This window comes from Notechis scutatus, chromosome 9, assembly GCF_049901735.1.
Source record: "Notechis scutatus isolate UNSWTSFEM ecotype Mainland chromosome 9, rNotScu1.2, whole genome shotgun sequence".
NCBI lineage: Eukaryota > Metazoa > Chordata > Lepidosauria > Squamata > Elapidae > Notechis > Notechis scutatus.
Window position 1 is genome coordinate 16,438,998 of NC_142017.1, and position 27,362 is coordinate 16,466,359.

Sequence of the window (27,362 nt, forward strand, 5' to 3'; positions counted from 1 at the left end):
CTTTAAATATTCTTTTTGTCAGATCCTTAATGATATTTTTTTACTTTTGATAAAAACAAACTATAAACTGTTAAGCATGGTTCCCTGATTTGACTTTATTATATGTGTTAAACAAAACCATTTTTTTTTTCTTTTTCTGGACATCAGCTCCTATTTTATTTTTCTTATCCATTATATCAGTTCAGTTATAATTTCTGATCTTCCACACCTCCAAAATTGATAGTGATGCCATTCTCATACCCACTGTAATGAATATAAACTTCATTTGTAAGTATAGATTATCTCACTCTTGGGATTGTTATGGCCTGTTTTGTAATAAACAAGGGACAGGCCTGGATTTTCCTAGTCTGATGTAAGATCTTACTGTTCGTGGAGATAAATAGGAAGCGTTGCAGCAGTTCCTAGAATATTTGACACATTTTATCAACCAAGCCTGCATGTTTTCTATATTTTCTTGGGATATAACCACACAACTAACTTCATATTATTTGGATATAAGCCCTCCAAGTGGATGTTTCCAGGAATATATTTCTTTGAAACCAAGAAAAGGACTTTCTTGGCAAAATCTATCTAAGAATTACTTGGAAGGCTTTCTGACAACTGACTGAATGTAAACAGATTCACCAAATCAAGATTTTAGAATGAAATTAGAATCTCTTGCAATTTGATGCTCAGAACTATTGTTACCTTCCTCTTATTCAAACTACATCAGGTTACATGTAAGACAATTATGGTAGCTGTTGACAGGAAAATATCTTGAACTGAAATACCGAGGAACATGCTGTCAGAATGCATTCAGAAAAAGAATTTATTGAAGTTATCTAGACAGCAAAACAAAGGTGTAAGATATCTAATTTGGCACGGTAAGAAAAGTCCTAAACAATATGGAAGTCAAAATTACATACAAACTAAAAAAAAAAGACAAAAACCCCAAACAAGTAAATATTTTCTTTGCACATTGACTTATCTATAAATTGTTTAAACATTTAAAATCAAAAGGCAAGTTCAAAACTAAATTCTTAACAGCATCTAAAAATGGCTTAAATGAGAACAAGAGGGCATTTGTTCTACCTTCGGTGAAGGACGGTCCACATTGTGACCTACCAAGATGAACAGAGCTCATAAAGTACATCTGGTTAAATGTACAAACTGCATTTGTCCCCAGAGTATCTTTTAAGCATGCAACTTTAAAACAAGGCAAGATTTGAGTCAAAGACTTTGAAAGGAGAGACCAAGCTATATGATCTTGTTCTTCCTGCAATGGTCCTCCCCACATATATGACCTAATGACTACAGTATAATCTGAATCATTTTATAGTTGCACATGAGAGATTGGCGGGTATCCCCCAGTGAGCTAGGTAAGTACACTTTTAACCATGACAAAAATATTGCCATAAGCTGTCTCCTGAAAGCAAAGCACTTCAAGGCTTTTTAAAAAGCAGGAGCATCCAACCTTGCCACATTTAAGATCTGTGGACTTACAACTCCCAGAAGTTTCCCCCGTCGGCCATGCAGGCTGGGGAATTCGGGAAGTTGAAGTCCACGATCTTAAATTTGCCAAGATTGGACACCCCGGCTTAAGAATCAGTAACTTTTAACAACACACATTTGAAGTGTCACGGAAATCATTGTTTTAGAGTAACTGACCAGCAACCAGTTAATTTTTCTACAGAAGTAAGGACAGGTTGCCTCTGAACATGGATGATAATAATAACAATCCAGTCTCCTTAATGGGGAACCTTCAGTATGTGTTCTCACACAGAGCGAGCCAACCAAATCTATTAACATCTCAACACTAAGTTACAGTTTAAGAAGTCAGGTCAGCCTAGAAGGCAGTGCTGTTAATCCAATCCGGCTGACCGTTAAGGAAGAGAACAATCCAGAAAGCAGTGGGATGTCCTGAGATTTAGCCTGGCTTCCTTCCTGTTTGCCTCCATTGTAACTCCTCCTAATTTCATTGGCTTTGCTGGCGTGGCTTCCTTTTGCATGCAGGGAATGGCTGCTGTGGAGATGCCCGTGTCTTCTCAGCTGCACCGAACTGCTCAAGGTTAAACTTTTCCTATCTGGCAAAAAGTGCCAGTAGCCCCGATCCAAATGCCTGGAGAGGAGCGAAGTCTTGGAAAGCCTTGGGACAAAAGCGGAGGCTATCTCGTGCATTTTTAGCTGCTCCTTCACCACCGCATCGTACATGGCGTCTATCGTCGGCTCGCACTTGAGCTGCTTGGGTTTTAAAAACTGAGGGCAGGAAACCGTCTCTGCAAAAGCATGGAAGGTTTTCTCACTGGCCTGGGAATTGACTACCTTACTTTTCTTTGCGGAGTTATCCAGGCTGTGTTTGAGCGCTGTGTCCTTCAAGGGTGGCAGGACCAAGGATGACTTAGCAGTGATCTCAGTGCCAGACCGATTCCACAGAAGAGGCTCGTGGCTCCTTATCTCTTTGGTCTTGACAGTTGCTAAACTTTGGGGCTTTCCCGGTGACAGGATGTTATATTCCTTGATCGGCACCGGTTTCTTTTCCGCTGGGAACAGCAGATTCTCTTTTAGGAGAAATAACTTTTTTTCACTCAGGGAAGCTTGGGCTTCTCTTAAGGCCATTCTTTTCTTTTCTCCTTGGGACATTTCAATAGAGTGCAATTTGCTATAATCCGTTTCTCTCTTCGGCTCGTCTGTTGCAGGAGGAGGAGTAGCGGCAGCAGTAGTAGTTGTTGTGACTGAACTGGAATAAAGCAAAGTCTGTTGTTTTTCTGGAGAGCCGCCCGAGGCAGCGCTTGGGTTGAGTTTGAAATCAGATTTGACTTGGACCATGTTTTGGGGCTCCGGTTCCACACCTGGCGTCAAATCTAAGCAGTAGAGGCATCTATTGACGGACTCACTTGTCTTGGACTTTCGGGTTCTCTTTTGTAGTTGGAGGTAAGCAAATGGGGCTGTTTTGCTCCAGCTTTGGACCTGAAAAACACGAAAGGAGGAAAAACAGAATTCAGCAGAAAGGCCTGGGGACGGGGCGAGGTCAAACCCCACGAGGAAATGGCATGTCCTGAATGAAACCTCCCTTTTAAAGGATGACATTATTAGACACTTAACTCGACACCCATGCTTCGTTATGAAACGATGTGGTCGGGCATAGTTTTTGGGGAGGAAAATAAGGGGGGGGGGAAATTCTGCCTCTGCCTACCAGCATCCGTCAGTATGTATTTGGCTAGCGTCCTGTCAGTGTGTGAGAGAGGGATGAGGGATGTTTGGAAACTGAAACAGTATTTGCTGTGTGAGCAAGAAGGAGACAGCAAGGAGCCTGGGCGTAGCTTAGCTCAACTGTTCTGTGCTAAAGCTGCTTGGTGCTCTGAAACTGAAACTGAAACTCCTCTCCTTGTGTTTTGCATTTAGAAGAGATTTCTTTTCAGGTGGGGAAGGGGAGAAGAACTCCTTAGCATCAGAGCGTGTGCAAAATAATATACGAAATACTCCTGCTCTGATGGTCATTTGGAAAAATCCTTTCTTAGTGAGCACCTGGAAGCCAAGAGGAACATACGTGCCAAATATCCAGCTTGTAGGCTTTACGGTTCTGGAGCTTTTGTGATAATGTGTGAGTGGCATTTCGCTTTTATATATATAGATTCTAGTGAAAGCACTTACAGGTCGTCCTCGACTTATAAACTGTTCATTTAGTGACCATTCCAAGATACAATAGCACAAAACAAAAGGAACTTCTGACTGCTCTTCACACTTGAAAACCATTGCAGCAGCCCCGTGGTTTACGAGATCAGAATTCAGATGTTGGGCAACTGACTCACGTTTACGACGGTTGCTCTGTCCTGGGGTCATGTGATCCCCTTTTGCCACCTTCCGACAGGCAAAGTCAATGGGGAAACCAGATTCACTTAACAACCATGGTACTAACTTAACCCCTGCAGTGATCCCCTTAACAAACAGTGGCAAGGAAGGGCTCAAAATGGGGCCCAAAACTCAGCCAATATCTCAAGGAGCCCCAGAATTTTTGGGCTCAGTTATAAGTCGAGGACTCCTTATGCAAGTTTAAAATTCAAGCTGAGTGTGGAAAAAAACAAGAGTCTTTATCTGGAACGACGCGGCAAGAATGACATTTTCAGGCCATTCAAAAGCACTTCTCTTTATCCAGTGAAGCATTTAAGCGACCCATTTGGCAGCTCTGGAATGAATCACAGGCTTTAACGCTGCCTCCAAAATAGGCCTCTCGTGGCTTTTGTTCTCCCTCTTTCTGCTTAAAACCACGCAGAACCTCTTGCACCAAAACTTTGAGGCCCCTCCTGCGAGGAAGGGAAGCACGGTGTCCTTGGAAAATGCCCTAAAAAAAGCCTATGCCAGACACCTTACTCAACCATCTTGATTTTTGCTGGATCGCCATCAATTTGTTTGCCTCCCTTGCAGGAAGAATCTGAAATTGTCCTCTAAAACGGGGGGGCAAACCCCTGGTCCGTGGACTGGGAATCGGGTCACAGCATGCCAGAAACCGGTCCATGCAAACAAGCGAAGCCCCATCTGTGGGATGCAGTTAGCATGCAAAACCACTCCCCCTCCGATCCACAGAAAAATCTCTCCCTGGAACCGGTCCCTGGTACCCCAAAAGTTGGCGTCTGCTGCACTATAATATAAAGATTGCAGACTGCTTCTGTTTATAGTTTTTATTTCTTTCTTAGTTTCTTAGCCGTTAGAGGTTAGTGGTTAGAGTGTAGTAATGCAAGCTACTTCTGCTGACTGCCGGCTGCCTGCAATTTGGCAGTTCAAATCTCACCAGGCTCAAGGTTGACTCAGCCTTTCCATCCTTCCAAGGTGGGTAAAATGAGGAGCCAAATTGTTGGGGGCAAGAGGCTGACTCTGTAAAACCGCTTAGAGAGGGCTGTAAAAGCACTGTGAAGCGGTATATAAGTCTTAAGTGCTATTGCTAGTTTTATTTAGAATATTTTTATCCCACTTTTCAATGGGTGAAGCCACTGGTGAAGATTAGAAAGAGCCCATATCAAAAAGAATTTTAAAAAGTGCTGCCTCCACAAAAGACACTTCTAGCCATAGCCAAGGATAAACTTACGTCGTTCATTACAAGCCCATTGGAACAGTCCTGATGTATGTATTTGGAGTGGGGGGGGGAGTTTTCAGAATGCATGTCAAGACACATGTCCTTGGAAATAATATTCTATAAGCAAGAAACGGCTATCTCTATGTTCACCCTTCTGAAGTAAGGGCATCTGGAAGCAAACCTTTTAGTTAATGGTGTAATGTTTTTTGCAAGATCATATTTGTAAGACTACAGATTTTGCAGTCAGAAACTATAGACGGGGGAGGAGAGCATAATTTTAATTACGCATCACCGGTTACGCTAAAGTTATGGCTAGACACAGAATAGCTGTCATAAGGTCCTAGCTATATGTAAAGGACAGAAAACCTATTTAATATATTGTACGCAAGGTATAGACGAATGGTCTATAAGAAAAACCTTGGAAGGCTAGGAGAAGAGATGCCAAAGAAAGTGTCAGATAAGAGATAGCATAGCCCACAGCTGGATACGGGGTGGAGAAGGGGTCCTCCCTCATTTCTTGGGCTAAAGAAGATTGGAAGTGGAGGGATGGAGAGAGGGGGGGGAAGAGAAGGGAAAGGGAAAGGAAAGGAAAGGAAAGGAACTTGTCACAGAACAAGAAGGAAAGATTTTTAATTACTAAAAAAGGCTTGATGGTTTGTTTTATGAATCGCAGCCTCTCCTTGCAGTCCCATAAAGGGACAATTTTCTCTCAAACTGTACTCGACTCCTACTGAGACTGCAGATCAATAAAAATGGCGTACTTATGAGTCATCATGGTTTTCTGTTCTCTTTTATCTCTAAAGGATGTTTTTGGAGAAATAAATTTTTCTATTGGGTAGAATAAGAAAAGGAAAGGGAGGGAGGGAGGGAGGGAGGGGGAGGAAGGAAGGAAGGAAGGAAGGAAGGAAGGAAAAGAAATGAAAGAAAGAAAGAAAGAAAGAAAGAAAGAAAGAAAGAAAGAAAAGAAAGGAAGAAGGAAGGAAGGAAGGAAGGAAGGAAGGAAGGAAGAAGGAAGGAAGAAAGAAAGAAAGAAAGAAAGAAAGAAAGGAAAGAAGGAAAGAAGGAAAGAAAGAAAGAAAGAAAGAAAGAAAGAAAGAAAGAAAGAAAGAAAGAAAGAAAAAGAAAGAAAAAGAAAGAAAAGAAAGAAAGAAAGAAAATGGTACTTTCACACTTGCAAAATCCTGTCAATCTAACGTCAACCAGCGGACGACACCTTTCTCCTTCCAAGAGTCTCTTTTGCTTCTTCCAGCTCAGCTGTCCCATAAGCCAATCCTCTGGCTGCTCTTTCTGTACTTAAGTTCCCTTAAGGTTCAAAGCCCCTCGCCAGGAGCTACATGGCCTTCCTTATAGTCTCGGGGGGGGGGGGGGGGGGGGGGGGGGGGGGGGCCCACTCAACAATTTTAACAGATGCCTACTTATTATTTATTCTGGAGCAGATAAGCCATAGGCACATGGGGATGATATGATATTAAGTGAAGGCAGCGTTTCTCAACTTAGCAACTTTAAAATATGTAGGGCTTCAACTCTCAGAATTGCCTAGCCCAGCAAGTCGCCAAGGTTGAGAATCCCTGGGTAAGTTAACAAGCGAAACAATTAAAAAGATTGGTGGCTTATACTGATAAGACTACAGGTCCTCCTGAATTTACAACCATTAATTGAGACCAAAATATATTGCTGTTAAGCAATACGGTTCTTATGTGAGTTTTGCCCCGTTTTACGACTTTCTTGGCTCAGTTGTTAAGTGAATCAATCACAGTTTAATTACTAAACACAGTTGAAGCCAAGTGAATCTGGCTTCCTCATTGACTTTGCTTGTCAAAAGGTAACAAAAGGTGATTATATGACCCCGGGACACTGCAACCATCATAAATGCGAGCCAGCCTGGTGTCCAAACTTTGATCATTGGGAATTAAGTGTGAAAAACTGTCAGAAGTCGCTTTCTTCACTGCCATTGTAAAAGGTAAAGGTTCCCCTCACACATACGTAATAGTTGTTTCCGGCTCTAGGGGGCAGTGCTCATCTCCGTTACAAAGCCAAAGAGCCAGCACCATCCGAAGACGTCTCCAAGGTCATGTGGCTGGCAGGACTAAACGCCAAAGGTACACAGAACGCTGTTTACCTTCCCACCAATGTGGTCCCTATTTTTCTACTTGCATTTTTATATGCTTTCGAATTGCTAGGTTGGCAGAAGCTGGAACAAGTAATGGGAGCTCACTCCATTATGCGGCGCTAGGGATTCGAACCACCGAACTGCAGACATTTCTGATCGACAAGCTCAACGTCTTAGCCACTGAGGCACCACGTCCCTTATTATAACTTTGAACGGCCACTAAATGAATTTTAAGTCAAGGACTACCTGTTTTGTACATTATTTTTGCACATTTTTTTAAAAAAAATACTGTTAATGAGCAAGAGTTGGTTTACTCACTGCTTCCTCCCATCCCGTTCCATTCGCACCCTCCAAGGGCCTTTCCTCTTGCTCGTTTACACTATTGCTGATGCTCAGAAGGGTGTAAATCTGCTTCCTCTCCCGCCTCTCGTTGGGGTAGACACAGCGAGTCTCCGTTTCCACATTTCCCGGCTTGGTCGCGGCTTTGTCGGAGTTGATTTCGCTTTGGTTCGGTCCAGAGGAATTCATAACAGTTGCTGTCACGGCTGGTTGCGCGCTTTCTGCCTACAGGTGGATGATGATGGATTTTACATCAGCATAAATGAACTCCCAACGAGTGTAAAAGAAAATAAATGTTTGGTGTTTTGATTGACTGGGTTTCTTTGATGCAGTCATGCATAGAATAGTCTGTTAACATTTGCCAGGAATGGTTTACTCCAACTTAATAGCCTTATAAGCTCATTCCTGTGTTAAATAGTGTTTATTTAACACAGGCTGCTACTCTTGTGTTTCATCTCAAGAAAAATGCACTTAGTAGAGTTTATCTTTATAGAGGGGTGTGAAAATAACTACAGACCCCTCACATCCTGGACATAAATTGTTTCAGCTACTACTCTCAAAGGGACTTTAATAGGGCATTGCACGCCAGAACAACTAGACACAAGGATAGTGTTTTCCCCTATGCCATCACTCTGCTAAACAACTCATTCCCACAACACTGTCAAACTATTTACTAAGACTACGTTACTATTATTCTTCTCATCCTTCCTATTATCTATTTCCTTTTCTATGTCAACTCATAAAATATTTCTATGGTCTTTTTAGAGTTGCCAACCGAAGGCAGGGGGGAAAGGGGTTTGAAAGAGCAGTGTGGCAGTTTGGAAATCAAAAGTGCATTCCATACATAGTTTTTCAGAGATAGTAACTAGGTGACTGAAGTTTCTGCCATGCAAAAATCTAACTGGAGAACATATTTGATGACTTTTGGCTATGGATGTGTCTCATTGGAGAAAATGAATTATGATACACCCAGGGGAAAACCAGGGTCAATGAATGATGTGTCTCAGCGTCGGCTACACCCAGGCAATGCCGGACATGTTAACTCCCAATGTTAACTCCCTTTGAAGTTTTGGAAGATTGGCTCGAGACTCATAATTTAATTGGGGTAACTGCCAGAATCCTGACATTCTATTTATGACTATAATAACTTTGTTGCTTGTATCTTTACAATTTATATCATTTTCCTAGTATGATTTATGTTGATTGCTTATTTAGTATCCTATGACTATCACTAAGTGTTGTATCTCATGATTCATGATGAATGTATTTATGGTGACTATGATCATGATTTATCACTTATATATTTTATGTACAGAGAGCTTATGCACCGAAGACAAATTCCTCGTGTGTGCAATTACACTTGGCCAATAAAGAATTCTATTCTATTCACACTCTTCATACACACACACACACACACACACACACACACACACACTGAATATGATAAAAAGTCAAATCTTCCACACCCCCTTTCAGTGTGGATGTGAATGTGGATTGATTCTCAAGAGACAACAAGGATATTCACACAAGCCCAAAGCTTTGAAGTGGTTGGATCTAGTTCAATTTCTTGTTTTGTTTCTCCTTCCTCATTTTTCCTGCTAGCTTAGCATTCTTCCCAGTGTTTGCTTGCTTTCTTTCTTTCTTTGTATTCCGTCTTTATTGGGGTGACATGAATGCAGTGTTCCAATATCTCAGGGGCTGCCCCAAAGAAGAGGGAGCCAAGCTATTCTCCAAAGCACCTGAGGGCAGGACAAGAAGCAAATGGGTGGAAACTAATGAAGGAGAGAAGCAACCTAGAACTAAGGAGGAATTTCCTGACAGGGAGAACCATTAACCAGTGGAACAACCTGCCTCCAGAAGTTGTGAATGCTCCAACACGGGAAGTTTTAAAAACAAGATAGTCTGAAGTGGTGCCTTCCAACTCTGTTACTCTATTCTTTATTTTTATTTATTTTTTACAAGTAACTCTCCAGCTTTCTAGCTTTAATCACCTGACCCAACTGGCTCTCTCTTTTGCCCTCTCAGTTCAACGGGGCCTTTATGGAGGTAAGGGGCTCAGTCCCTCTTTGACCCTCCAAATATCTACCTTGCTTCAACATCCTATATACCTTATAGGATGTTGGGTACAAATGGCAACTCCTTGAATTTATGGTCCTGCTAGTTTGCACTGGGGAAGCCTACAGAGGTCCACTGAAGCTTGAGAGCACCAGGGGCAGAAAATATGGAGGGCTACAACCCCCTCTTTCATTTTTGCCATAGGTGGCCAGACCCTTGCCTTTGAACTCTGGGCCTCTAGTTTAGTTTTAGTTTTACTTTACTTTACTTTTTACTTTACTTTTTACTTTACTTTTTACTTTACTTTTTACTTTACTTTTTACTTTATTTTTTACTTTACTTTGTCAAGCATGTATGAGAAAACAAGTATGAACATAACATATAACCATGTAAGTATAAACAGGTATAAGTATATGCATAACAAATAAATGGGAACAGTAGGAGATGGATAGTAGACAGGCTGGTGTGCTTATGCCCCCTTACAGACCTTTTAGGAATGGAGAGAGGTAAACAGTTTAAGGTTAAAGGTTTGATTTTTTTTGGTGGTGGGGGGGGTTGTTTGAGGATGTGACAACAGAGTCAGGGAGTGAGTTCCAGGCCTTGACCGCTCTGTTGCTCTTTAACTTCCCCCTGCTGTAGGAAAGGCCCTCTGCACCTGCTCAGGAGCTTCCGGCAGCTTTTCGTCTCGGCTTTCCCCTGAAGCCATGCCGGGCAGAGTCAGGGCCGCCGCTGTCCCCTTGGCGGCACTCTTCCCCTGCTCAGGAGCATCTCGTCCCGGGCTCCTTTCCGTGGAAGGAGCTCCGCGCGCGGCCGGGATGACCGTTACCTTGGCGGCCCGGGTTCTGGAGCCTCCGAGCTCCGGGAGCCAGACTAGGCAGGGAAGCTGGGGCTGCTGGTCCTCTGCACCCGCTCAGGAGCCCGCTCGCTCGCCCGCCCGCCCGCCTGCCTCCCCGCACTCACCCCATAATCCCGCCTGCCGTCCGGCCGGTCCTCGGGCTCCTTCCCCTTCTTTCCTTCCTTCCTTCCCTCCCCGCCCGCCACGCCCGTGTCCCGCCGGCTCCGAGAGCTCCGCCGCCGCTCAGGGGGAGGCGAGGAGGATGCCGCGGCCGCCGCGAGGAATACTGGCCTGGTGCCGCCGGGGGAGATGGAGCCGCCGATGCGATCACAGTCCCCGCGCCGCCCCCCGCCTCTGTCCTCGTCGCCCGGGACCCCGCCGTTGCCGGGCGACCGGAGCAGGCGGCGGGGAGGAGCAGGGCAGGCCATCCACGGAGGCTGCGGGGCGGGCCTGCGGAGAGGAAGGGGGTCTCACCGCCGGCGTCAACCCGGTCCCGGGTCCCGAGCATCTTCAGAGGGCAGCCCAGGTGGATGGAGCCTCTCTGTGCATCATCCCCGGGTGGAATTCAAGAGAGGCTTCCGTTTGTCTATGTCTGCAAAATATATACTGTCTTTTGAAAAACAAAAAACAAATTTTCCTTCTCTCTGTTTTCGTTTTTCTCTCTCTTATCGTTTTGTATGCGTCCTTTTTCTTAGGTTTTTGTTTTTTTGTTTTGTATTAGGAGGAAGGGAGGGAAGGAGGGAGAAGATAGTTGGATAGAAAACAGAGAGAGGGAAAAAGGATGAATGAACGGGAGGGAGGGAGGAAGGAAGGAAGCCTAGACTTTAGAATGGCTGGATGGATGGTAGGAGGGAGGGAAGGAGGAAGAACAGAAGGAGGGAAGGAAGGCCTAGAATTTAGAATAGATGGATGGATAGTGGGAGGGAGGGAGGGAAGGAAGAATTGAGGGAGGGAGGGAGGGAGGGAGGGAAGGAAGGAAGGAAGGAAGGAAGGAAGACTTTTCTAAGCTGCAGTCACCCTATCAGATGGACAAAGAGAGTTCTAGTGATGTAATGAACTGTCACTCAGGAAAGCATCTGCCTTTTAATAATGTGGGTTAGCAGGAAAGAGGGCTACCAGACGTCTGATTCTTGGCAATCCTGAAGTATTATTATTGTTGTATATGTCAGCATAATGCCTAACCTTGTGGTTAACTTGAAGGTTGGCTCTAGGGACACCCATATTCAGGTTGAAGTCTCCTTTTTGGCCAGGCATGCTCAATGCCAACCTGCCTCTGGAGGGAGTTGCTGTGCTAAAGAAAAGGCAGGTGTAAATCCCCTAATGGAAGAACATTGACAATCTGCTGTTTCGCCTTTAACTTTCAAATGCAAAATGAGCTAGATTAGAAAAACTGACCCGGATGAACTAATTTTGTTTTGCAAGGGCTTGTTTCTCTAAAGAAAATACGCACCCACACAAGTCTCATTGCCTGTTTATCTCAAAGTGCCTCCTACTCAACTCACTGAGTCTTAATCTCCATTTACGATAGCTGCCTTTTAAAACTTTCTTGGTTTTTTCTTTGAAAATACAGTATTTCACTTCTCATCCAAGAAGCTTCTTCAGTTCATCAGTTCAGTTCTCCACCGAAGAAGCTTCTTTAATGAGAAGTGAAACTTTTTCAAAGAAAACAACAACCTGTTGTCTTTTTTCAGAAAGAGAGAAGTGCTGAAGAATCCACTTTATCTCATCCCAACCATGTCATTAAATTAAACGAGATGGCAGATATAAGGTCAGTCAGTTAATGTCATGCTGGGGAAGATTTGAGAAGATAATTGCTCTCACTCCCAATCCAACTCTAGATTATTTATTCCATTTCCTTGCAACACCCAAAAACAATTAGGGTTCCCACCCATATAACAGAGATAATGCTTATCAATGTTAAGGCAAAACACCCTAGATTGTAGTTGGATAAGATTGTAGTTATAACATGCAATGATGATGATTGATGCAATGATAAATCAACTGTAAGCAGAGTAATAGTGATCTATATATATATTTTTTTCTGTGAAAATTCTTGTTTGCCAGCTTTTATTTATTTATTGCCTTGAGCTTGTAACTATTAGAAATAAGGACAACCTATATCCAGCATGAAGACTTTGTTTTTTATTTTTAATCAATCAGTCAAATGTTTATCACAGTATAATTAAAAATACTCAGAAGAGTATCCAGTTAAATATTGTAGAACAGAATAATATCAAATAAAACCAATCATAATTTTGCACCCTATCTGTCAGCTACACGTAAACAAAAATACAACTTAAGCTATAATATAACAATCCTTTTAATTGTGTAGGACTATAGTCATTAGATACTAAAATGCAACATAATACCAAAAGATTTGGTGCATTAATTATATAAAAAAGCTATAATGATTATTCATCATGTTCTGACCAATCTTTAGTGCTAGTGCACATAATTTAGTTACCTGCACTGTGACTACAATCCATTCGTCTTTAAGCAGCCACTTGAAGATAAACAATATCTGAACAACCAAATTCTTTTCCCCCCCATTCTTCCTGTTTCCTTCCATAGTGCGCTAAAGCCAATTATTGGGATATAATTTTAAATTTTTCCTGTGTGATCATAAACTCACCATCTTTTTACTTTGGTTCACTTATCTCAGGTCTGCGATTCAACCTTTTATTGATTTATTTCCCACCTTCATTACTTTTATAAATAATTCAAGGCAGTGAACGTATCCAACACATCTTACTCCTATTTTCAGCACAGCAATGATCCTGTGCGGTGAATTGGGCTGAGAGAGAGTAACTGGTCCAAAGTCACTCAGCCAGTTTTTCATGCCTGCAGTTGGATTAGAACTCACAGTAGCCTTGTGCCTTTACCACTAGACCAAACTGGTTTAATTAAGGGTTTTGTTAAAGAAGGCTAGAAATCGAGATTTTATTACAAACATTAATTTATTTAGAAAATGCAATTAAACAGATGTGCATCCTGTCAATTCCAGTATATCTGAAAACTCCATTTTAGAAAAGCACAGAATTTAACAGTAATTACAAATTGGCTATGCAGCATGAAAATAGTGTCACCTAGGAGATGCTAGCTAAGCTTTATGTGGGATCGTGAGCATGGAACATTTTCTTTGAAGGCAGAAAAGGGTTTTCAATGTCTCATTAAAACACTCAGCCTAAGTAAGAGTAGGAGTATGATAAAAAGTTCCTACTAATCTCCACTCCTTCTCCTATATGAGAAGTATTTAATTACTCCGTGACATTCATGATGAGAGAAACACAATCCTTTTGAGTCACAAAAGAGCTTCTTTGACAAGCAATAAACAATAATATTTTTTGTAGCCAAAATTGATTTGCAATAATACATTATGTTTCCATTGTTAAAAAGTTTGTACATTTCTCCTCAACTAAAGTAACAAATTCTGAGCTGGTTTATCCTAACTTGCAACATAAAACAGCTTTGTTTTCCTTCTCATACAATGCATACGTATTAGCTAATCAAATCAAACATTAAAAAAATTAAAAAAAAAGCTTAGTTATAAATTCTGCTTCCTCACCTCCTCTGACTATTCACAAAACCTTTCTTAAAATAGTAGGTATTTATTTCATATGTACATATGTATATATGTGTACACACCCACATACTCCAGCAGATCAAAATATAATTTAATGTCTACTTTAAATAATTTTAGTCAATTTGGCTGTCACAAACTAATTCAATGTTACTACCGTGCCTAAAAAGCAAGAGCATTGGAGCAGTTTCATTGCCGTCAAAGTAACCTTCGTTGGCCATCTTAAATCTTTTCAAACCCTTGGGCATATCTCCTTTTATCTTTTCTGTTCCTTAAATACCCTGCATGTCAAAAATGAGACTCTCGGGGGGGGGGGGGGATCTGGAAGCCCACCTGACTCTTACTGGCCTAAAAATGTAATGGCTCCCCCATATGATCCTTGCAAATGAAAGATGTGGCTGCTTATTTACTGCTATAGTCTTCAACTTATAACCATCATTCATATATGACCGTCTGCAGTTGCAATGGCACTGATAAAAATGACATGTGTTCTGGTTCGCCAGCAGCCCCAACAGTGGGGAAGAAAGGGGTGGAATGTGGAGGGGACTCGGATGAGGGTCCTGCATCCGATGCAGAGATGGGGCCAGGACCAGCTGGGAGTGGGGTGCTGCCTTTGAAGCCTTTGGAGTCTGGCAGCAGCGAGGCAGAGGAACAAGGGGAGCCTGTTCCTAGTGCATGTGTGCACAGAGCTGCTAGAAGGCGAGAGCAGGTGAAACAAAAGGGGCAACTCAGGAGTAAGGCTGGGAGGTGATTGCCCCTCCCATAAGGGATAAAAGTCAGGCCAAGATGATGAAACCTTTGCAGGAAGCAAAGTAGTTTGATTGGTTCAGAATCATCCTTGAAGCTCTTTGTACTTCGTTTGTTTTTGTTTTTTGTACTTTGGTTGGTTTCTTTTCTAGTTCATTTGATACTTCTGTTTTTGGCAGCATTTGACAGAACTGAAAGGTGTGTGCTTATCTCAGGGGACTGTTTGAGCTTAATTCTGACTGGGAATGTAAACAATTCCCAGCATTGCAATAAAATAAGTCTTGTTTTTAAAATGCGTGATTACGGTTTACGAAGCCTGGGTCAGAACACATGATAAAAGTGACTTTCACACAGCTATTTCAGCATCCCCATGGTCCCATGATCAAAATGCAGACGCTCGGCAACCGACTCCTATTTATGACGGTTGCCGTATCCCGGGGGCTCACGTGATCCCCTTTTGCGAACTTCTGATTGGAAAAGTCAACGAGGAAGCCAGATTCATTTAATAACTTCACAACTGCTGTGATTCACTTAACAGCTGCGGCAAAGAAAATCGTAAAATGGGGCAAAAATGTCTTGGTAAGCAACAGAAATGTTGGGCTCAGTCATTAACTCAAGGACTATCTGTAAGGACATCTCATGTCTACTGTATATCACTGGCTGCCCGAAATGGCTTCGCTCATAAATGATGCACAGCTCCCTTTGACTCCATTTTTCCCCCTCAATACACTGAACTGCAGCTGCAGTATTATTATTACCTTTATTGTCAAACATGTGTACAATTGAGATTGGCTGAGCCCCCTTTCGTGCACCCTCCCCAACACAACTCACAGTGAGAAGTCCCTAACCCAGTCCCAATCTTATTACACTATGTGACCTTGTTGCACAAAACGCCGGCTCCGCAAGTCTATCCTACTATGTTGACGTGAAGTTATTTTCTGTTCAGGAGTCTGACAGCCCACGGGTAGAAACTGTTCTTCAGCCAGGGGTGGGATTCTACCAGTTTGCACCTAATCACTAGAACTGGTTGTTAACATTCTAAGCAGTTCGGAGAACCGGTTGTTAGAAGAAATTACTGGCCTAATCCTGTAAGGAAGGCAGGAAGGAAACATTCTGGTGTTGCTTACAGAACATGCCTCTCCGTTAACCCTTATTACGTTCTTGGCAGGACTAGACTTCCTGTCTCAGGAACTTCTCTGGAGTTTTTTTCCCTTCCTTTGCTTGTACTTTGCTTGTGTGGAGTGACCATTCAAAGTTACAATGGCACTGAAAAAAGTGACTAATGACCATTTTTCACACTTACGACTGTTGCAACATCCCCACGGTCATGAGAGGCCAGGCGAGGCGATGCAGGCCTCGATGTGAGTGATATTGAGTTGGCTATGCCCAGCTGATAACATGGCCACCAAGCCACATCCACCCAGTCAAATGAACACCAAGCCACGCCCACCAACTAAGTCACAGAACCGGTTGTTAAAAAATTTGAATCCAACTCGTCTTCAGCCTGTTGGTGCGGCTGGCTATGCTTCTATATATCCCTACCCGATGGTAGGAGATTGAAGAAGTGCTGACCGGGATGTGAGTTGTCCCTGAGGATTTTCCTCACTCTTCTAAGGCAGCGAGTCCCAGTGAGGTCATCTAGTGGTATCAGCCCACAATGTTTTGTGCTGTGTTCACCACCCTCTGCAATGTCTTTCTATCCGTGGCTGTCAAGCCAGCATACCACATCTTAATGCAATAGGTGAGGATGCTTTCTATTGTGGACCAGTAAAAGGAGGTCATCAGTCATTGTTCCACTTTATTCTTTCGCAAGACCCTGAGGAAATGGAGTCACTGTTGGACCTTTTTGCAGAAGGAATTCATGTTCGGAAAAGGCCAGTCTGAGATCTCAATAATCCCTATATAGGCCTACTCCTGTTTATATTCTGCATGGAGGGTTTTCCAGCCTGGGCCCCAGTATTAGGAAGAGATCTGGGGGCTGGCAGCAAGCTGTCCCTGCAGTTGCTTTGATTTTTATGGCCATCTGCTATCCTCCAAGTTGAACTTCTGCCCTCCAGCCAGCCAGGCTGATGAACAAGAGATTGTGAAGCTTAGCCTGGAAGACGTTCAACTGCCTATCATCAACTGAGAGCCATAGAGCTGATTAAGGATTTTTCCAGAGCAATGTCTCTAAACCTCAGCAACTTTAATAAGAAGTGTGGACTTCAAACTGCCAGAATGCTGGCTGTGGAATTCTAGGTGTTGAAGTCCAAACACCTCTTAAAAGTTGCTGAGGTTAAGAAACACGCATGACATCTCTTTTAAAGATGCAGCGCTGATTTACAGAAGATGTAAATCTTATATGAAGAAAGGTCATTTCTTATTCTGTTGTACTGCTTACTATAGAATGCCTGTTTTTGCAACTGCTAGTCATTTATTTTACACACACAACACACACACACACACACAACTGCATTTTATGGCTTAGCTTGGGTTTCCTAGAAACCACTCCAGGTTATTGGAAATCATTAATCATCTGGAAGGTGTTTCTTGAAGGGAAAAAAAAACAAAGCAATGCCAAATGCTTACATGCTGTTGCTAAGTAAACAATATGCCCAGAACTGTGCTTTGCTTCCAAGGAGCAAAGCACAGTTCATAAGAGGCTTTATGTTTTGTCTCTGGTAACTTAGAGCAGCACCAGACATGGTTAACATGAGAGAAAGCATGTGCTCATCCCTGCAATCTCGGGTACAGATGACTGAATAGCTCTAGTGGAGATCTCACCTCGGTTGCTGAATGAGGATGGCACAGCAGTATCACTGCATTGGCACGTTCTCCGGATCCCCTCCACAAATAAGACAGCACAGTAATATCTTGATATGACAGGGCTTGGTCTAGACTAGGACTCTTCCCATACTTGGCAACTTTAAGACCTCATTGTAGGCTGGAGGAATTCTGGGGGTTGAAATCCACAAGCCTTAAAAGTTGCCAAAAGTTTAAAAAAGTGGGCTTTTTTTTAAAAAAAAAAAAAAGAAGAAGGAAGGAAGGAAGGAAGGAAGGAAGGAAGGAAGGAAGGAAGGAAGGAAGGAGGGAGGGAGGGAGGGAGGGAGGGAGGGAAGGAAGGAAGGAAGGAAGGAAGGAAGGAAGGAAGGAAGGAAGGAAGGAAGGAAGGAAGGAAGGAAGGAAGGAAATTAACTGTGCTTCCTTCCTTCCCAACAGATTGTGAATCTGAGGCTCCGTGTGTCAAAATCAAAGGTTTATTTCGTAGGGCATTATGTATGTCAACTGCATAGTTATGAAAAGGGTGGAGGTTAATGGAAATAATAAAAATGTCGATTTTTCCAACCCTTTGCTCCCCCCCTCCCCTGCTCCATTTATATCTTCCAGAAGACCTTTCTTGGCAAGGCATAGTTTGCAGGTGTTGAAAACATCTAAGGAGCTAGCTCTGCCACCTTGCTTGAATATGCAGCCACGGGGCTGGTTAACACCCTGAATGCCGCTCCCCTGTCTTTTAATTAACTTTTAGTGTCAACTTTAACTATCCTGGCCTCCATTTTAAATTTAAATTTTAAATTCAGTTTTTATGTTTTTAATATTTTATTTGAACACCGTCCAGACTCCTCTGTGAGGCAGATCCGTGCTTTCTAAATTTACTTATTCGTGTCAGAAGCATCATCATTAAAAATTTCATGCATAGATATGGATACAAACATAAGAACGTAAACTTTAAAATGTATAAAAGCCTAATTTGGGTGGTGCCTGCCCAGAAGCATGCAACATCAATGGCATTCTGTTGCACTGTCATAAGGCCCTCAAGAGGACATGGGGCAGAAGGCAAGGGTACAAGTGTGTGTTGCTTTGCAGATCTCCACATTCACTGTAGGCAGAAGTCAACAAGTATTCATTCCCCTTTATTCAAGGTATCTCTTGATCTTGCTGTTCCTAAAGATGATAGGTAGGTAGGTAGGTAGGTAGGTAGGTTGGCTGGTAGATAGGTAGGTAGGTAGGCAGGCAGGCAAATAGATACCGTAGATAGATCAGATTAGATTAGATTGGATTAATGAATGGATGGATGGACAGACGGACACAGGCAGGCAGGCAGATATGGTAGATACATTAGATAGATAGATAGATAGATAGATAGATAGATAGATAGATAGATAGATAGATAGATAGATAGATAGAAAGAAAGAAAGAAGAGAGAGAAAGAAAGAAAGAAAGAAAGAAAGAAAGAAAGAAAGAAAAAGATAGATAGATAGTCAGGCAGGCAGAGATAGATAGATAGATAGATAGATAGATAGATAGATAGATAGATAGATAGATGATAGATAGATTAGATTAGATTAGATTAGATTAGATAGACAGACAGACAGGCATAGATAGATAGACAGAGTTAGATAGATATAAATAGATTAGAAAGATTAGATAGATAGATAGATAGATAGATAGATAGATAGATAGATAGATAGATAGATAGATAGACAGAAAGATAGATAGATAGATAGATAGACAGAAAGATAGGTAGGCAGGCAGGCAGGCAAAAATAGTCAGTGTTGGAGAGAAAAATGGTGCTAGAGAAGAATCTTAGAGTCTCTTGGACTGCAAAGAGATCAGATCAGTCAAACCTAACAGAAATCAACTCTTGAGTCTGTTCTTTGGAAGGACAGACCCTGAAGCTGAAGCTCAGATAATGTGGGCCAAAAGAGGGGGAGGCAATGGCAGAGGATGAAATGGTGAGGTAGCATCATCGACGCAATGAACATAAATTCGGGGGAAATGTGGGAGACGATGGAGGTACAAGGCATCCTGGCATCCCGTAGTATATAGGGCCCCATGAAGGGTCAGACACGACTTAGCGACTGGAGAGGGGGGAAAACACTAGATAGCTTCACCTGCAGCAAGGAGAGAAGGTCCTCTACCATGGCCCAAGGCTGTGGGCTGCTTTAGCGGAACTGCAAAACCGAGCAGGTCCTCCAGAATCGGCCATCTGAATCAGAGTCAATAAGACATCCCCTGTCCTAACAGATCTCCCTCCGAGGACAAATCCATTGATGAGAAAGATTCCCGCAGTGGTGCGTTTATCACACCTGAATGCCCATTATATCTGAATCTACTTGTGAAAAATCACGAGCGAAGACTGTTGAAATGATCTAGATATGAGGAAACTGGCCTTGCAGGATTTCCCCTCACTGAGGAATCTATCCGCTTTATCCTTATTCTGTATCTATAGTACCTGTACTGATAGTATCTTTCTCATCTTCCCTACCTACCTTCTCCTATTGGTATTTATGATTTATCCCTTGCTGTTGCATCTTACGATTCATGATTGTAACTATGACCTCGCTTTGTGGTTTGTACGCACACTGAAAGCTTGCGCCCCTGTGTGTCCAACCACACTCGGCCATGAAGGAATTAATTCTTTAATTAATGAAGGCATTAATTCCTGAAGGAATTCTCAAGAATGAGAAAGCAGAAGAGTTAAGTATCTGTTTTCAGGAGCTCACCCACTCTCCCTCCCCTCCCTCTATATAGCTACCTATAACTTCCTAGATGAGAACTCGTATAAAAATCAAGAATGAACGTCCAGATGGGAAATGACTCAGAGAAGTTAGGAGGCAGCTCCGTGCCGAAGCCTCTTTTAGTTCAGATGGAAGTCACGTTTTCACTCCCACCAGACTTCCTCCCGTTTCCCACGTCACCGTCCTTCAAGCGAAAGCCTCAAGAAACACAATCCTACGGGAGGCTTGGGTTTGTACGACTTCGCCACCCTGTACCATCAAGCGGGCCGCGCGTGGTTCTTCTGCACGTCCCACGAAGCGAGCCGCCCGCCCTTCGCACTGAGAGGCGGCATTCGCTCGTTTTGCCGCTAAAAGGGACCTTGCGCTTCGTTCTAGCCGCAACTTTGCCGGCCAACTGCAGCCCAGGGGGCATTTCCCTCTCCTGGGGGGTTTGCATCGCCGCCACCCGAACCCGGCCCGCTGCGGTTTAAGCCGTCCGGGTCTCCTCTCCTTCCACCACCTCTGGCCGAAAGGAACCGGGACCGCCGAGGCTAAAAAACCCGGGAGCCGCCGGCGCCGAAGCTGGCCCAGCTCGCACCGTGGGAAAAAGTCCGTGGATGGTGGCCGCCCGCCGAGCCACGTAGGGCGAGAGGCTGTTCCTGCGGGGGATTCCCACGCGCCGCCCTCGGCCGCACCCCTGTCTGAAGGACGCGCGGAGGACGGGTGGCCCGAGCCGGCGAGCGAGCGAGGGAGGCGGGAGCGGAAGGGGAGGCGAGGCCGACCCGCGGCCCGGCGCATCTCGAGCTGACTGCAGGGCTCCGCGACGTCAGTAGCCGCAGAGGCACAAGCAGCGGCGGCGCACCGGCAGTTGCAGCACCGCCGCCGCGGAAGAAGAGCGGCGGCAGCGGCGGCTCCTGGTCAGCGCTCGGCTCCCCCGGGGACCCTGGCGGCGGCGCGGGGACCCTGGTCCGAGCGGCTGGCGGCCGCGGGAGAGGCGCCAAGGCCGGCTATGCGCAGGCAAGAAGAGCCGGTAGGCGCCGCGGAGTGACCCCCTCCCCACGCCACCCACCGAGGAGAAGCCGGTCCGGCGCGGCAGGATGGAGAAGGCCGGCTCCTTGCACGCCTCGGTGCCCACGCCGCCGCCGCGCCTCTACCTCCCGCGGAACTTCAGCTGCAGCGCCTGCCTCTACGGCAGCCTGGCCGAGCAATGCAAGGGCGGCTGCAGCCCCGAGATCGAGGCGGTGGAGCCGCTGCCCGCGCCCCCTCGCCGCCCGTCACCCGCGAAGCCGAGGCCGCCCGGTCGCCGCCACCGCCGCCGCCGCCGCCCCGCTCCCCTTCGCCGCCTCTCTCATCGCCGCCGCCGGCCAGCCGCGGTAGAGAGCCCACGCTCCCGTCCGTGCCGCCCAGCCCGACCCTGCGCCGCCGCGCCAAGTCCCTGCCCACGCCGGGCGAACGGGGGCTCCGGCCGGCTTTGCAGCAGAGCCCGTCGCGGCGCAAGACGGTGCGCTTCGCCGACTCGCTGGGGCTGGAGCTGACCGCCGTGCGCCACTTCTGCCAAGCCGACGTGCCGCAGGTCCCGCCGCCGCCCGCGCCGCTGCCCGCCTCGCCTCTCCCGCGCGGCGCGGACCTGCTGAAGACGCGCAAGCCGCCGGCGCTGGGCGAGCTGGAGCCGGTGCTCTTCGGGCCTCCGGCGCCCGTGCTAGAGCCGCTTTTCCCGCCGCAGCCCGGCGCGGGGGCGCGCTTCGCGGAGCGCGTGCGGCAGCACAAAGTCAAGCTGGAGTGGGTGCGCCCCGAGGCGGCCGGGCTGCGCGGCGCCGTGCGCGTCCTCAACTTGGCTTACGAGAAGACCGTCTCGGTGCGCTACACGCTCAACCGCTGGGCCAGCTGCAACGAGGTGCCCGCCGCTTACCTGCCGCCGCCCGCCGCCGCCCACGACGGCCAGACGGACCGCTTCGCCTTCCACCTGCCCGTGGGCGCCGGCACCACGCTGCTCGAGTTCGCCGTGCGCTACCGCGTGGCCGACACCGAGTACTGGGACAACAACGACGGGCACAACTACAAACTGCGAGGCAGGCAGCGACCCGACGGCCAGGAACCCGACGGCGGCGGCGCCTGGATCCACTTCATCTGAACCGAGCTTGGCTCGGGTTTCTCCGGGACTCCCCGGCCGGGGAAGCGGGCGCCTTCCTTCCTTCCTTCCTTCCTTCCTTCCACGGAGAAAGGGCAGGAGCGCTCCTTGGAGATGGGACGGGGAGCAGGATCGAGGGGCGCGGAAGCGTGACAGACCCCCCCCCCCCACACACACACAATTTTAATTTAAGTGCTAAAGTTGAAAATCGCCCTTCGGGTGGCAACTGTGCAGAAGAATCGTTCACCGGAGGGGTTTGAAGTGGGCAGCCCCCTTATGTCCCTTGGTCTGGGCTTGGAAACTTAAGCTGTGCTGGGTCTGGTTAGAGCTTGAATGGGAGGCCACTGAGAAATCCCCCCAACTAGGCTAGAGGAGTAAATTGGTACATCAAGGCAATTCAACTCATTGAGTCAAGCTTGATTCCCAGTAGATGATGTCTTTACTTCCCTTTTGGGGGTGCATTTTTTTCCCAAGAGGTCAGGAAGGGCTGGGCAATTGTTTCCTTTGACTTGCCGCATTTAATTAACCAGCCAGAGACCTCTTCCTTTTGCCAGCTCCTTGACTTGCCATTCCAGAGTAAATCCAATTAAACGCATGACTTCTTGAAACGCCTAATCTGTACTATTTAGAATTGCGGGAGCCAAAAACAGTTGCCTGCTGTCTCTTTGGAAGAAAATAAAACCCCTCCATCCAGTTAGAATGAAGGCAAGCCTTCCTTCCTCCTGTCACGCAGGCCACTTTTCTAGGGTGGGGGGATTTCAAGAGAGGAGGGGGGCCCTGCTGCATGAGCCTTTTTCTGCATTTGAGATGGTCCAGGGGGTCTCCAACCTTGGCAACCTTTAAGACTTATGGACTTCAACTCCCAGAATCCCCCAGCCTTCAAAAGAGTCTTAAAGTTGCCAAGTTTGGAGAGTTCTAGGCTAGACTAAGCCCTGTCATATCAAGCTTTGCCGGCTGAGGAATTCTGGGAGTTGAAGTCCAGAAGTCTTAAAGTTGCCAAGGTCGGAGACCCCTGGCCCAGGTGATTTGAAATGCAAGTTTCTGGTGAAAGTTATTACCCCATTGGTTTATCCTTAAAAGAAATAATCTTCTAAATAAAAAATCAGGAACAACCATATCTGGGGTTGGGAAGAGAGTCATAGAGTGCCTCCCTCAGATTGGCTGGATGCTGGTGAGGTCACAACCCATTTTCACTTCCTCCCTAAAAACAGCCTTTTCAGTGTCCGGTCAAATCTACTGTACCTTTCCCCCCACCTCAAAAAAAAAGGGGGGGGGAAACAAATGAAAGTTTGTTCAGTTGGACCATGCTGAGGCAACACATTCTTTTCCTCAGAGCTGTTGGATTTCACGTAATTCAAGGACATCCGGGTGTCCTTGGAGAATCGAAAGTCTGGCACTTCTGAAGAACACCAGAATGAGGAAGATGGATGGGACAGAATTTTTATTTTTATTTTATTTTTTAATGCGGCCAGCAATGGAAAGAAGAAAGAAAACAAAATCGGGAGCCCTAGATGCTTTGGAAAGCATCCCAAAGGTTGAAGAAAATGGCCAAAAAAGATGTCCTGTTCTGCATGCCTGCCTGCTCTTTCTTGCAACATTTGTCTAAACGTGTAGATGATCTCAACTAACCATTCCAAAGCTGTGTGGGAGCAGTCTTGTCCGTGTCTGGTTGTGCTCTCGGTTGACAGATCTCGGCCTTGTACTTCTGTTCCATCCAAGGCTCTGCACCTTCGTGCCTGAAAGGTTATCAATGAGATTTTTCAACATCTGGGAACCTCTGACTTTATTCAAATTCCCACAGCCTTCTCTCTCTTTCCCTCTCTCCCTCTCCCCCCCCCTCAATCTCTCAAGCTGCTCTGGACCATAAGACCTTGTCTAGTGTTTTCACGGGTATCTTTTTCTCTGCCAATTCTTCCCTTGCTGTCACTTAGTTGTGAGATGCTCCCGATTTATATTTATGTCACCAGAGGATTATTTTCAAAAAAGTGTGTATTTCCAAGTTAAATACAGATGGTCTATATTTTATATTTTGAGAGTTATAATTGGGGGAGGGGAGGGCGGGGGAAAGAGGAGCTGCTTCTTCAAAGAGGAACAGCACGCAACTATTCAGAAACATGTGTTGTAATGACTGGCAAGTATTACCATTCTGGTATCGTTTCTTATGATACCCGTTTCCTCTTTTCTTTTTTTTTCCTCCCTTCCTTGATTCGTACAAAACCTGAAGATCTTAGGCCAACCTGTAAGGGAGTGAAAATGAGTTAATACTGCTGTTGAGGAGCAGAACTTGGGAAATCCAACTTCGGTTCCTGAGCATTTCTAAGCATAACAGTCAAATTTTGGGTCATCAGTACATTTTTGGGGGGTTTTAAGAAGTCAAAAAATTACAGCTAAGAAGTTGGGTTGCCAAGCAACTGGAAGTAAGGTAGTTCTGGCTGATAAAACCTCTGTATTGGAGAAAATGTGGAATATCAGAGGAGATGAATATCAGAGGAGATTAAAATCGGAGGACAATACCAGAATGTCAGCCCTTTGAGGTAGACCAGGTCAAGAAATAGATACTGTAGACATACCAGAAATTAACCTTATTTGTTGTAGGGCAGAATAACACAACCTTGAAAGCCTAACTTATTGTTTATTCGCCCTGTCTTATACTGAAGAAAATCAAGGAAGAATTGCTGTGAGTCTCTTTCTTACCCTTTCTTCTTTCCTGGGACAGAGCCCTCTTTTCTGAAACTCCCACCTTAATGGGTCGCTCATTCCGAAGCCCAGTTTTACAATCCTTCACCCAGAGCTAAATCTGCTTTGCTGGCTGTCCCCATATCACATTCCGTGGATGTTTGTTCCAAATTAAATGCTCTTGCAAAACAAGTGTGGAGACATCAGGGTGCATAGGATTGTAGCCTTTGGTTTCATGACCAACCCTGTTTCAGACCGAAGATAAGAAAGACTTTTCTTCTCACTGGGTATGTTCAGGTGTGGGCTGACAGCCATCTATCAGGGATGCTTGAATTGGGATACTGGGACTACAGTAGCAGGATTCGAGGCCTTTGTGGCACCTTCCTGCTGTAGGAATCTGTTTTGTTTTATATTTGGTCATGTAGTTGGACACATGGCTCAGTCAGAAGGGCAAGACAGTCTATATTAGCCACGTATTTGTCCATGACCCCAGGCTGTTCCTGGAGAAAATATACATTAGCCATAATAACCGATAAGTCTGTGCAAAGTGTTTGGAGGGGCATTCAGCCATCCAAACCTGCTGCTCAGAGCATTAAGGTGACCACATCCTTCAAAAGCTCTGCCAGTTGACGTCTCACCTTGAATTTCTGAGCACACACCTACGCCACTGAGACCTTTAGTGGCCATGTCGGTGCAAGCATCTTCAACAACAGAAAGGGATGCTTTGGTGGCCCTGAAACACCACCCCCGACACACTCCCTCAAATACAATGCACGGGCCATTGACTAGTAGTCACTGATAGCCTTATTCACCTTGCATTTTTAATCTTTTTAAACTGAATGAATCAAGTTCTAGCATTGGAAACGTGGGAAGGAGGACTTCCTTTTTCTTATTTGCTGTCTCTTAAGCATACTTTCAGGGGGGGAGGGTTGGACCTGAATAGCTGAAGAAGCTGCGCTGCGCGGGATCTAATGGCTCACTTAGATTTTCGATGCTGGGACCTAAGGAACTGAATAATTGAAATAATTCTTTTTTGCAGCCTTTCCTCCAGGACGTAGGAAGTCTGTTGAGGCTTAATTTTTTCACTCTGCGAATACATTGCTGTGTCTTCAGCAATATGCACATTTGCATTCTTTGTGGGCATTCTGGGTTGTTGTTGTTGGTTTTTTTTTTGCAAATGCGCCTGCATAATTTGACTGCTGTTATTTATTACGACTGCAGCACCTGTGCCCAGTAAAACACCATTTAATTATGTGGGAAAGGTGTGCAGCACATAAATCACAACTTCAGAGAAATATGGGCGTTTTGATGTTAGAGGGGAAAATGGAATTAGAATTTCTAATTGGTTTCCTATTGGATGCCAAGCAGAATTTTATTTATTTATTTTAAATTCTTGATGGTAGAGGAACCCTGGGAAAGAAGGCTAAATTTTGCTCTCTCTTTTAAATAGAAGCTTAGTGAAGATATAACGCAGATTGTTTATCTTAACAAAGTCTTGTGTCATCAGGAGATGATTAAACTGAATCGCAAAGGCTTAAGTACCCTTTTCATCTTGTGAATTATAAACCAAAATGAAGAAGGAAAAACCCTATCCTAAAAATGTTATTTAAGTACATTTCCAAATGTTGGAGAAATCCTAGCCAAGTTGTCTGGGTTCTTCAGTGGATCTCTGTTTCACTGGCTAAATGCTTCCCTTTTAGAAACCCCTTCTCCAATGAAAAGCCAAAGAGATAGAGCACGAAGCATCAACGCCCTTATTTTGAATTGTTGGTGGTGCCCAAGACCCCCCTTCAACCAAACTGGCTTAGAGAAAGCCTCCAGTGAAATGTATCCAAGGTCCTTTTTTGTTTTTGATAAAAAAAAATCCAGTATTTTTTTGCGGCGGCTTATGGCTTAATACAAAAAAAGAGCAGCGTAGTTTAGCACAGTTTCTGATAGCTGCCAACCGATCTGCAATTTATATTTTTCGCCATTTAGGCTGCCATCCTCTAGCCGTTCCTTTGTGGCATTATCACAAACTGGCAAACCAGACTGCATGACTGGTCAAACATAACTAAGGCCAGCCTTAAAGGAAGGCTTCCCCATTTGAGCAGCAAGTTTTGTTCCTGTGTAATAGTTGCGTGGACGGTTTTGCAACTTTGATTTAGCCGTAAGCTATTTTGACTCCTGCCCGTTCCATTTGAGACCAATGTATATTTAGATAGGGAAGGTGTTTATTTTTCTATAACAGTGTTTTAGTAATGACCAGCTATCAGTGCTGAAAGACAATATATATATATATAGGTACAGGTATGTACCTATCTTTATGTATCTTACCTTTATATCAGGGGTGGGCTTCATAAATTTTAGCAAGGGGTTCTCTGCCAGG

At 44.9% G+C, this 27,362-nt stretch overlaps 2 protein-coding genes across 3 annotated transcripts; one reads left to right on the top strand and one right to left on the bottom strand.

Annotated features, from left to right (window-relative positions):
• Positions 1–792: 792 nt before the first annotated feature.
• On the bottom strand, positions 793–10,930 carry C9H16orf46 (chromosome 9 C16orf46 homolog). 2 transcript variants are annotated; one of them, XM_026672004.2, is made up of 3 exons: positions 10,512–10,930; positions 7,476–7,721; positions 793–2,946 (listed from the first exon to the last, which is right to left on the bottom strand). In XM_026672004.2, exons 1-3 carry the CDS (start codon positions 10,812–10,814, stop codon positions 1,816–1,818), a joined length of 1,680 nt encoding a protein of 559 aa, XP_026527789.2. In that variant the 5' UTR covers positions 10,815–10,930; the 3' UTR covers positions 793–1,815. The 2 variants fall into 2 exon arrangements, with proteins under 2 accessions (XP_026527789.2, XP_087827772.1); XM_087971646.1 differs by lacking the exon at positions 10,512–10,930 and adding an exon at positions 10,207–10,489.
• A 10,211-nt stretch (positions 10,931–21,141) lies between these two features.
• LOC113414934 (protein phosphatase 1 regulatory subunit 3E-like) lies at positions 21,142–23,113 on the top strand. Its single transcript, XM_026672063.2, is given in 2 exon segments — positions 21,142–21,455; positions 21,458–23,113. Coding segments are annotated over 2 exon segments (1,032 nt in total). The 5' UTR covers positions 21,142–21,287; the 3' UTR covers positions 22,322–23,113.
• The last annotated feature ends 4,249 nt before the right edge of the window (positions 23,114–27,362 follow it).

Coding starts and splice junctions, on each gene's coding strand:
- C9H16orf46 (XM_026672004.2), bottom strand. CDS start 10,814: ATGGCCTGCCCTGCTCCTCCCCGCCGCCTGCTCCGGTCGCCCGGCAAC. Junction 7,722..10,511: donor ACGGCAGGCGGGATTATGGG/GTGAGTGCGGGG, acceptor ATCCACCTGTAG/GCAGAAAGCGCGCAACCAGC. Junction 2,947..7,475: donor GAACGGGATGGGAGGAAGCA/GTGAGTAAACCA, acceptor CGTGTTTTTCAG/GTCCAAAGCTGGAGCAAAAC.